We start from the raw sequence: 12,273 nt of genomic DNA on the forward strand, positions 1-12,273 counted from the left end.
TCAGAGCCTTTATATATAACTATATTACATATTTTAGAAGGTAATATAAAGACACGAATTAAAAAAAATCTCCATCAAGCAAACCAAGCAAAACACATTTTTAAAGAAGTCTTTGTAATTTTCAATGTACAAAAAAAAATATTTCAAAATCTACATCTCAGTTACTTTAAATAAGAGTAAAAGGATATAACTAATACATCACCCTTGACACATCTAAACTTATCTCATTAACAAACTCGCAAGCAACCTTTATTTTTCTTACAAAGCAATTTTTTATTGGGATTACGTCTACTGAAAGATTAAAGATGTTATGTAATACCCAAATTGAGATATTAAATAATCAGTAAATTATATCTATTAATCTTCTTAAACTATACAATTGCAAATTTTGATTTCTCTTTGAACCCCTTTTTAAATGTTATTTGTGTACTTTCATAAATCAATTTTCAAAAAAATGAGACTATCATTGATTAAATACTGCGTATAAAAAACCCTATCTTATGTTCTTTGTTTAAAAGATAGAGGGCTATAACGAGATAAAGTCACTTATTGGGACCCGACTGTTTAGGGTTAAACAATAAATAAAAAGTAAGAAATTACATAACAATAAAAAACTTGTTGACAATGCAACTATAAGAAAATAGCCCAGAGCAATTGTTAGTAACACAGCTACCATATAACATAGGCCTGTTAGTTCGTCCAACCTACAGAAAAATTGTTAAACTTCAACAAATCTCTTTCAAATCTCTTGCATAGTATAACAGAAACACTTGCTGTATTACACTATACAGCTCTTTTTTCATTGAATTATTGTTAACTTGTTGTGTCACTTATAAATATTATTGCTCTTCTTCCTAATTAAAGGATTGAAAAACAAATATCTTTCATAATTTTTCTTGGCTGTCTTTCATTTTAATAAAATAATAAAATGGGAGGAATTTTCTTTGAAAACAAAATTTCATTCAAAGATATCATGTTAAATTATCCTTATTATTATTGTAATATTTTAAAGGAAGCACTATAGAATTGAAAATTGTATTTAACTTACTTTCTTTGAATTGTTACATGAAAGTGGAAAAAACATAATTAATCTACATTCCTTTCTTCCTCTTAAGAATCAAAGCTACCAACAGAAAATTCAATGTTTAATAGAACCAAGGAGAAAATTATTAAACGTCCACACTCCTTCTTGCTAAATTATTTAGTCTAATACAGAAATAGGTACCTGACCTGATCCTACATTGACTATTCATTCCTTACCTCCATAGCCATCATCAATAAGCAGAATCTCCTTGTCCTGGAGGACAATGCTTCCGTCCCCGGCCTCTACACTCAGGTAGATCTTTACACGGGCGTTGGCCACTGGCCTCTGTCCTTTCTCAACCTATAATAATGAAATGACAAATCAAAAAAAAGTAATATTATGAATAACAGGGATCTTTAAAGATAAGACATTAAACTGATATAAATCCCAAATGATAATAAACAAAATCGTACATGCAGTTGATAAAAATCATAAAAACCACTAGTTTGGAACAAATCAATCAAAATTTGATAAAAGTTCCCAATGTTTTGAGCCTTTTAGGTATTAAGAAAATGTGCTTATACAACTTTAGTACTAGCAGTACAATGTTCCTTCTTCTCATGGGATTACAACAAGATGAGCAATTCGTCGAGTAATTACATCAACAAAATAAACGTCTTTCACAATACTCAGATATTAAATTTAACTATGACTACATTTAATAATAGTTATTTCTCGCATCGTATTATAAACAGCCTTCATCGAATTGAACATTTTGTCATTCGTAGAAAACTGGATATAATACGATGCTAGACGTAATTTTTCCTGATGGCTACCGGTTCTAATCCACCGGATATTAATCGGTTTCGAATGAATACGGGAAAAATCTTTACCTGTACAAAAATTGCCAGCAGGTTGTCTGGGGTAATGTCTTGTCCATCTTCAAAATTGGTCCAAGTTTTAACCTGAAAAATGAAAATTCTTTAATTTACACTTAAATTACATTTGTTTCTTTTCCCCTCTAGTTTTTAACCCAATAACATTCTAATATAATCTTTTTAGTTTTTTTTAAAAACAGGCTAACCAGTACAGAATAAAATCTACCTTTATAAGATCATTCTCATTGAACGCATTTGGTTTGGATCTGACAGTGACAACATTCTCTTTAGTTGAATTTAATCTCATTCCCTCGTACCATTCGATCTTGTACTCCCAGCGAGTTCCTCGTTTCTAAACATAACAAATATTAGATGAAAATTGAATTTGTTAATTGGAATAAATTTTAGTCTTTGTTCAAAACGAGATTAATAGAATCATCCTATATTTTTAATTTTTTTATAATTGTACATTTAAATCTTGGAAAAATCAGTACATTTCTTTCTTTTATACAAGCTGCTGCGCCTCTAGCTAGGGAAGGGTAGAAAAATAGCCTAAAACCATCCCACGACCTAAGTGAAGCTTCCCTGAAATGGAGAATCCAATCGTTTCTGTAGTTATACAAATTTTATCAAAACAATATTTTATTTGTCACAAGCTAAAAATATTTGCATTTCTGTTTTGCAAAAAATGCTTAATTTTGTTTGTCGTACAGTTTTTTTTTCAAGTTTACAAATTGCATTTGATAAACCAAAAATGACATTGACCCGTTGAAAAAAAAACTAAATTGTAAACAAAACTTTCATGTGATAAAAACCACAGTAAAATCTGCAAATAGCCGTGTATCAAATCAATAAAATTAGAGGAAATATATTGGCCCTGAGTGAGTCCACAGCTAATATATGTGTGAGGTGTTCCTAAAGTCAGGAGACTGTTTCAAAGACAAATTAGCAAATGTCAGTTTGTTCTATGTTGCTGAAACTTGACATGATCAATCCTATTGGTACTAATAAAACCCAACAACTGTTACTTAATAATCAAAACTTTTGCGCAGGTGCGTGCACATAAATTTTAAACGGGGTTAAGTGCATCATGATCTGGGGAAAAGCCTTTGTCTACACATTCTTCCAAAAAGCTGTTGTCTAAGCTACAAAAATAAAAGCACAGGTACTCTATATAATTTACTTTTTTTTAGAATTGTTGGTTTTGTCATTTTGGCTAATTTATTCATTGTAAATAGTAATGCAGAAACACTTTAGTGCGGTGCGGCAGTTCTGTTTTGAAACTGTGATTAGTTCCAGGTCATTTAGTCTTGCTACACAACCAGTCAGCCAAATAAATACATGCAGGACCAGGGAGGGTCTTCCAGCAAAACAATTCGAAAAAATAAGTAAAAACCTATCTTTATTTTTTTATAGGTACCATTTATGTGTATTATTGTCCATTTGCCAAAATTTAAAATCTTAAACTTAAATTCTAATTAATATTAACATTATTTTCTTTTAATGTTAATTTGAAAAAACCAATTAAAATTTCCTTTTTGGCTTTGTGAATTCATCGGTTCATTGGTGTAAAAAGAGATAAAGATAGAAAGAGAGAGGAAAAGAGAGATATAGAGGAAGAGAAAGAAAGAGAGAGGAAGAGAGAGAGAGATACAGATAGAGATGGATGATGAGAGCGGGTCAACCATAACATATGACAAATGATTTTCACAATAAAATGATGGATTTGACGGGAACTAAACCAGAGTTCACAAAAGTTCATGGAAATTAACTTAATTGATAATTATTTTTGTTTTATTAGTCTGGTTACTTTTATTTTCAGATTTTTTTTATATCAAAGCTTTTATAAATCTCAAAAAGCATTGATACAATACATTTTATGTTGATTTTTAAAGATAACAACAAAAATACATTTTATAAAAAGAGCTGCTTCACTCCCCTAGACTTTATAATAGTCTTTGAAAAGATGATTTATGTAAACTTATATAATCAATCAAGTAATTGCAAAAAGACGGCAAGTTTTAGACAAAAGTGAAAACAACAATTCCTTGTTTTGCAAGAAAATTATCAAAATGATCATTAGCACAAATATTTTGATATTTCACCATTGAAAGATTGTATATACTAATATTTTCGCGTTATCAAAATATTGATTTTTTACTTTTTTGTTATCCAAATAACCCGATTTAAGGTTATTCAAATCAAAAGTATTTAACTCTTGTCCTAAGAATGCTGAGTTAAAAAAATGTTAATGCATTCGAAAAATGTATCAAAGAATGGACGATTTCAATTGAATTTAACAGATTTTTAAATGATGCAAAAAAATGCGATTATTGATTGATTGAAGGTCGAAAAACAAAGCCAATTTTGCAGTGCATTGTTATTGCGAAAATTGAAAGAAAAAACCGAATGTATAGGTTAAAAATTTTATTGCAAAAAACTATTTGACATGATTTATGACTTTTTAGATTGCAATGTTATACTTTACTACATTTATTTATACATACAAACAATTTCAATTGGTCTTAGAGGCTCATTTCAAGGTTTTCTACAGACTTGGTCTTTTTAAAAATTTACGTTTCAAATGCCTGTATCCTAGAAGAATACCTTCTTTAATTCTACATCAAAATAAAGCATAAAAGGTGTACATAGATACTGCACAAAACTTAAAATCAGCTTTAACAACTTTTAAAATAATATTTTGAGAATAGAAATTTATAGTTTTGCAATTTTCGGAATGATTTATAATATTTCAAGATTGGTGGCGTGTGGTTTATGTTTATTTTCTAGAAAAAACTTTACTCAAGCATAAATAAAAAGAATGTATGATGAATTTATGAGGGAATACATGAGAAAGTGTTATTTTTATAGCAAAGTTATTCTACAAGAGAATGCATATTGGTACCCAATAAACATAAGCTTAATAGCATAAGTTAAACTTTCATAATTATAATACAAACAGGTAAGGGTTGGATGGATGGAATTTTTAAAAAAAGAACAGTAACTTATTGGGTAGGTAAAGTTTTAGAATAGATGTAAAACCAATAATGAAAGCGAATCATATCAGAGACCGAGGGGACAATAGGCTGTTTATTACATTCAGTGTTCAAACGTTTCAACCACTAATTTTAATCAACAGAAGGTAATTTTGTGTATAATCATTGGGGATGTACTTTAATTTATCGGTCATCGTCTTATCCCTTCAGATCCCTGCACTCAATTAGCTTAGCTGTCCTAGCTATGGATACGATTATACTTGTTTATATCCCTATTAGTGAAAGTTAATGAAAACATCAACTCATATTAAATGAAAGTATCAAACAATTTTCTCAATACATATTTCTATATAAAAGCTTTTAACACGCAATCCGAGGGAAGTTATTCTTTTTTTTTACATAAAAATCACCTATGAATAACTTTTAAAATAAATGTTTTTATGGATAATAATGGAACAAAAAGCTCAAATTTACTTGAATAATTTGTTTTATTTTGAACAAGAAGCTTAGCCCCTTGTCTCTAGGTTAAGTATTATTTTTTTTCTCACTCCCCAAAAATAATTTTAAATAAAAAAAATAATTCGAATCTTTATTGACCCTGAATGGAATGGTTTAAATGGAGGTAATATTTGAAGAAAGAAAAAATACATAAAACCAACAATCCAAATCCCACATTTATTTACATTTTTTGTTACTATAAATATTTGTTTTTGGTCCATTTACTATCTTTAAAAAGATACCATTTACAATTTAAAAGGCTCTTTTGCCATTTAAACTTGATGTAAAAGGCGGGCAAACTAAAACTAAAATTAACATTGCACAAGTTTAATGTAATTTTAATTTTTAATGGGAAAAATAGCAATTAAACCGCCCACCGGGGATGTAACATTTCTTATAGCCATGGATAAAGGGATAGGTCTTTATGATTGATAATTTCCCAGATTAAAAGACAAGTTCTCGCAAAGTGACTTGTCGAGCACTGAACCATCTCCCTTATTTTTGAAATTATTTGTAAATAAAGTTAGGCAAGGTTAGGTAATATTGGGTACTGGGTAGACCGCAAGATAATAGCCTCCCGCAGGGGTTAGGTTAATTGCAAAAATGTCCTTATGTTAAAAAATAAGGAGAGGTTTTCTATGCTCGATAGGCACTTTTTACTTATTTTTTTTACCGCTGGACAAAATTTTTAAAACAAGATTAATTTATCCACATATCACTAGATCCCTGAATATCATTGGGCAGTAAGAAGATATCAATTGTTGACGTTTTTTGTTGCCTCTTTTCTTAATCAGAAAATGCATCTTTTTTTTTGTAGAGAAGATCCTATACAATTCACATGTTAGTTGGCTGGTCTGTTATAAAGCAACTATTGCGAGAATCTACCACCTAACATAAACAAGCTAAAAGGTATTGTTTAAAAAAAATCTTTTTCACCGGTTGGGATCCGGTTTGATTCAGCAGGATAAAACCAATTATGTACAAAATAAAAATAAAAATGTATTCTTTGGTTTTTATAGAAATCATCTACAAAAAAGAATAGAATCTTGATTCATTTTGCTTTTCTCGATTATATTACAAAAATAGAAAGGTTACTTTACAATTTTAAAAAGAATAAAATTGCCGTTTTTCTCTATTCTAAAATTTAACATAATTGTCCTTGTTATATTTTAGCAAGAGAGTGAGTAAGTGAGGTTGATTTAATTTCTTTATATACAGTTTAATAGCTGATTGTGAAATTATGGGAGGGGCCGCACAGCACAGATACGTTTTATGGCCCTGTATAAAACATCCCAGCGAGTTTACACTTTTTGTGGCTATAGAGGTTTGAAAGGGATGAATTGGCTACAAGTTACATTCAATATCCATCCATCTTCATTTGTTTAAACAAGAATGATAACGCGAATTAAGTAGCGTAGCTCAGAGTCGGAAAATTATTTCAAGAGCTCGGCGATTGAATTATTTCTTTGCATATTTAAGTGTGATTGAAAAATCAAAAGATATAAAAGTATAGTTTTATCTCTTAAAGTCTTTGATAATCACATTTTCTAAAACAAATATAAGAAGGACAGACAAAGGGAAATTATAGAGTAACTGTACTACTATCAATCTCTTCGGGAGCAAAGCTTTTGAACATGTTTTTGTTGGCAAATAATTAGAAAAATGAAAGATGAGCATAATTTTATTTCACAGTATAGCTTCGAAACCGCTGGATTCGAACCGGTTCCCATGCCTTCGGCACCTCGGGGCTAAAAAACTGGTACAATTGTACGTTTCATATCCGCGGAAAGCTGTTTATAATACGATGCTAGAAATGACTATTTTCGTCTTATGCAAAATATATTAATGCATAAATGTATGAATTTATATTTTGCTGAATATTCAATTGAAATATCATTTTCTTTTCGCATGGTATTTAATTTTGTTCACGTTGAAATCAACATATTCTTGATGCAATAAAATTCTTAAGGAGATTTATATCTTGAAGAATTTATCTAAATAAAAAAGTTAGCAATTACAATTTTTATTGATTTGCTAATTTTTAAATGAATCATCATTTTACTCACAAAAATAAAGAAATAGATAATATAGAAACATATTATTTATTTATTATTAATTATGTCCAAAGCTTAACTTCTACAAGACATACTTATAAGAATTAATTCAATCGCTAAAAAGAAATTTTGCTATTTATGTAACTTTGGTAATTTGTAACTTTGTGTAAACATCCATTTTTTGTTAGTTGCCTTATTTAGATAAGAAATGCAATGGGTATATAATTGCACAGATTTATCAATAACATTTACTTAATATTGCATAATAAACTTAAATCATTGTAGCGCTATAAAGAGCAATTTATTATCTGGTCTTTTTAACATCTATTTTATGCGCTATTTTAATAGGTATTTAATGAGTTATTCAAATTCAAATCAATCACAAAAGAATATAAAACGCCAATAAAACAAGTTACACAAAAAACTAGCAGAGTAAGAAAGTCAGATTCAAGATTAGAGTAAAAATCTAGAGGGGGAATGAGTTAAATAACTGTATGTCCCCATCCCAAGGACCTTGTGCCGACTCTCTATTGGGTCTTTGAAAATCAACCAATAGAAGCAGGAATATTAACACAGTCAAGTAGCAGAAAACAATTTGCTAGCAGATGAAAAAGGTCCTTGGAAAAGGGGGGGCAGGTAGTTTTACATCTATACTATAGATGTGTTATACTAACCCTAAAACAACTATAAAGATGAAAGATTTTATTCTGAAAGAAAAATATCTCAGAAATAGCTTATTTGATGAGGTGTTTTTTTTTTTTTGGGGGGGGGGAATTCAGTGAATTATGTTCTGAGGTGGTTTTAGGCTTAGGGCGCAGTACAATATCATTACAATTTATGTATACTTCTTTCAAATGAAAATAATTGCTTATTTTTCGATGATTGCTTAAAATATAATATCATAGATGTAAAAAAACGTTGCTCCATAGGTAATTTTCTCAATAATTTTTCGTTTTGAATTTCAAGATAAAATAATAATTTCGTAAATTCGGTAAGGCATGTCCTGCTAAATATTGGGTCTTTACATATAAAATAGGTTTTAATCATTCTATGTACATTGTATTCTATGGTTGCGTGTGTATTTTCATTACAGATATACCCATTTTTAACAAGGTTCTAATATTTCAACATTCTTTGCATTAACAGATCTGTCAATTCATTACCCATAAAAAGAACCCCTTGAGACTTTCATACAAAATTTAACAAAATTAAGTTTTTCTTTAATTTAAAAATATGAAACTGCAGTGGGTAAACCCTAAAAAAGGCTATTTTAAGTGCCATGATAAACTTTTAAGTTTTAACAACATTATTAGACAGAAACTTTCCAGTTAAAGTGAAAAGTAAAAAATCCTTGTGTTGTAATAACTACAAGGCCTAAAAACCTTGAAAAAGAAGGGCACCCAAAAGAACTCAGTATATGATATTCTTCACAATAAACCCATAAAAGGAACATCTTTTCATTGAAAATTCATGTTTTTCCCATTTAGAAAAACCATTAAAGTAATTGGATATGATTGGAACACAGCCACTAAATGTGTATATTTCAGGGCTATAAGGATAGGTAGTTAACAGGGAGGGAGGGGACATAAGTCCCTAAAGTTTTTAAATAAAGTTTTCATATTTGCCGGCTTCACAACTTTGGGCACTTTTATTGAAATTTGATTGGTTGTTTAATTGGGTGTTCAAAAGTTTCAAACACTAGTTTTATTCTACAAAAGGGGCAATTTTGTGTATCATCATTAGGTATGTACATCAATTTATCGGCTATTGTATTATCCCTTTAGATCCCTAAGTAGTTAATCTACATCCTCCTAGACATTATTATTAGGTTCCTTTCATTGGAAGTGAATTAAAGTAGGACATCTGTCATAATTAGGCCAATGATGTGTAACAATTAGTAAGATCATGAAAGAAATTTTGGCCTAACAGATGAGGATATTAGGCTCATGCATTTGAATTATTTGGTTATATCTCAATCCTATACATAAGAACACTATAGATGTCACAATGTCAGTGTAAAATACTAAAAACATTATCTTTTTAATGAAGTTCATTTGTAATAATAAAGGATTTAATAAATCATGCATTGACTAATCACTTTACCCCTGTCATATTTAAGTGGGAAGCTATATCCGTAAACACTAAACATTTGCCATATAATAGGAATTTAAAACTATTTAGTTCACCGCGTGGCATTGAAAAGGAATTATTTTAATATATTTTTGATGGTTATTATATTTAAATTCATACTTAAGCTATTTAAAAGCCATAAACTTAATAAACAATTATATTTCATTGATCCAGAGATGTTGATTTTTCTTTTGCATTATAATTTTTGAATATCTAATTTTACAGGAAATTATCAAATGATTTTCAAGCTTTGCTTTTCTAAAAACTGTAAAATAAAGTTTCCAGATATAAAATATCATCCTAAAACATATAAAGATAGCAGCAAGTTTTTTTGTTTGAAATAAAGATATCAGAAATGATGGTCTGTATTATATGTACTTTTATAAACGTCTTGGTGTGGTTTAAGGCTATTTTTCTGATCTCTTTCCGCCCTCTACTAAAGGCTAGGGGTGAAGCAACTAATAAAATATAGACTAAAATGAGAAACACTTACCGAATCAAAAGGTGGCTGATTCTCCTTGACACTAAAGCTGATTGTCTTGAAATTGACCACATTATGCGAGGACGACATCTTGGTGTAGGGTCCATACTCGACCGACTCGTTGTCGGTGAACGTGACCGACTTGATCTCGTGCTCCTCGCTGTCCTCGACATAGATGCCGAACTCTGTGTGCCTGCCCAGCGTCGAGTCTATGACAAAGCTGCCGGTAACGGGCTCTGCATCCTGGCGCAAATAGAACTCCTTGTGGATGGTGATGGCATGGTTCAGAGGGTCCTAAATAACAAAATTATTGAAGATAAAAGCATTTTTATCCTAAAATATAAAGAAGTGCCTTTTTTGTCTGTGGCGATGGATCTCACTAACCGCTGAACCGATATGGTTATACGGTGAAGCTTCTTATAGGTCCTTGGATGGTTTTAGGCTATTTTATTTTTTTTATCTAGGTGTGTCTTTATGCCATTTCCTGCACTTACATAATCATATCCAATTGAATGTAGTGCCCCTATTTGTTAGGGAAACAGCCGCTAGTAGAAAATACTAGAATACTGCATAGAGATTCTTTCACCGAAGGTCTGTTATTTCATTTTTACCTTAAGTTTCGTCCAGATGATATTTTAGTTTTGTTAACAATGATCACATTATAATACTAAAACTGTTTCTGTTCATTATTATTTTTGGTTATTGCAGATTTAATAAGACCTGAAGAATCATTTTTAAAAAAATGAATACGCAAGAAATAAGTTCTAGGCCTATAGGTCTAATAACCTTTCAGAATTTTTGACACATACAAAATACATACATATGTTCATAATGCCAGAAATTTTAATCACTGCAAGAAGTATTTATTACAATAATAGAATGCTGAAAATTAACTGTAAATCCAGGATTAATTGTTCCAAAAATTGTTTCTAGATTGAAACTAAACATAAATCGTGTGATAAACACACCACTGCATTATAACCACCAATTTTCATAGTTTTACAAATTGGAAACGCCCTCAAGTTTTTGTCAGACTTTTCCAGCCGATTAAAGTCCAATTCAAACTTTTTTGAAGCACAGCTTCTCTTTAATGCTTTTGTTTTGGTCAGTGATTTGTAAACTATTTGTCAAACATTAAAATTGTACGTCTTAAAGTCATTAATGATCCTGAACGTAATGAAGAAATTGAGACAAAGTGATGGAATCCCTGGGTGCTTTCACTCTTGCAATAAAACTTTCTTGTCCCTTAGTGGGGCTCTATCCCTGCGGAGCCCTATGGAATTAAAGGATGTTTTCACTATTAAATAAAATGTTCTTGCCCCATAGTGGGGCTCTAACCCTGCGGAGCCCTATGGAATTCGGGTGTTTTAGCTATTAAATTAAAAGTTCTGATCCCTTAATTGGGCTCCAACCCTGCGGAGCCTTATCTCTCAAACTTTACTTACAATACCTAATCTTTTTAAAACAAATGGAAGCAATCATCCTTGTTTATAAAATTTCAATGATAACAGAGATTATTTGATATGCAGCTTCAAATCTGTAGATTTTTTTTTAAATCCTTAATATTAATCAGATAAAGCAGATAATGGTAATTTATTGTACTTTTTTGATGCAAAAAAATACAAATAGCAAATAATTGCAACGACATGAAAAACTAAAACGAATTTGTTAACATTTTTGTTACTGTAGAAAAACCTTTTCAATAAATATGGTTATACAATAGCTACGCTAATGAAATAAAATAAAAAATATTTCACTGTTGACCATTGAAAAGCATAAAAATTCTTTTGATTTTCCAGTCGTATACCCCCGCCCAAATGCTAAATATTCAAATTGTGAAAATGTGCAGAAAAATAATTGTTTTCTCATCAATTTTCTTTAACACCTCAAAGTTCAAAAAGATTTGGAGGATTTTTTTCCAACAGCAATTTGCAAGTGTAATTCGGACAAAAACAATTTTATGCATAAGTAACGCAGCATTAGCAATCTAAAAAACTATATACATACATGGTAAATGAGATAATAATAATTTATTAACGAAGGAGAGTTATCGAATGCTCTGTAGAATAAAAAGTTCTATTACAGAAAACATTTGCGTGGTCGGACGGTCAGACGTACGGACATAGATATGCTTTGCTACAAAATAGGAGTGGAAACAAACAGAATAATTTATTTCTTCTCACTTTTATTCATTAGCAGCGCTATAAATATC

At 30.2% G+C, this 12,273-nt stretch overlaps 1 protein-coding gene across 1 annotated transcript in view; it reads right to left on the minus strand.

Moving 5' to 3' along the window:
• LOC145323043 (calcium-activated chloride channel regulator 2-like) overlaps positions 1–12,273 on the minus strand; it is a 116,495-nt gene that overhangs the window by 34,693 nt on the left and 69,529 nt on the right. The window contains exons 14-17 of the mRNA XM_080165432.1: positions 10,074–10,355; positions 2,129–2,254; positions 1,918–1,989; positions 1,261–1,384 (exon numbers count right to left, since the gene is read on the minus strand). Coding sequence (XP_080021558.1) covers positions 1,261–1,384; positions 1,918–1,989; positions 2,129–2,254; positions 10,074–10,355 — 604 coding nt within the window. The remainder of the gene's footprint in view (positions 1–1,260; positions 1,385–1,917; positions 1,990–2,128; positions 2,255–10,073; positions 10,356–12,273) is intronic.

The sequence above is a fragment of the Acartia tonsa genome, chromosome 1 (assembly GCF_053477335.1).
Source record: "Acartia tonsa isolate MP-2025a chromosome 1, ASM5347733v1, whole genome shotgun sequence".
Taxonomy (NCBI): Eukaryota; Metazoa; Arthropoda; class Copepoda; order Calanoida; family Acartiidae; genus Acartia; species Acartia tonsa.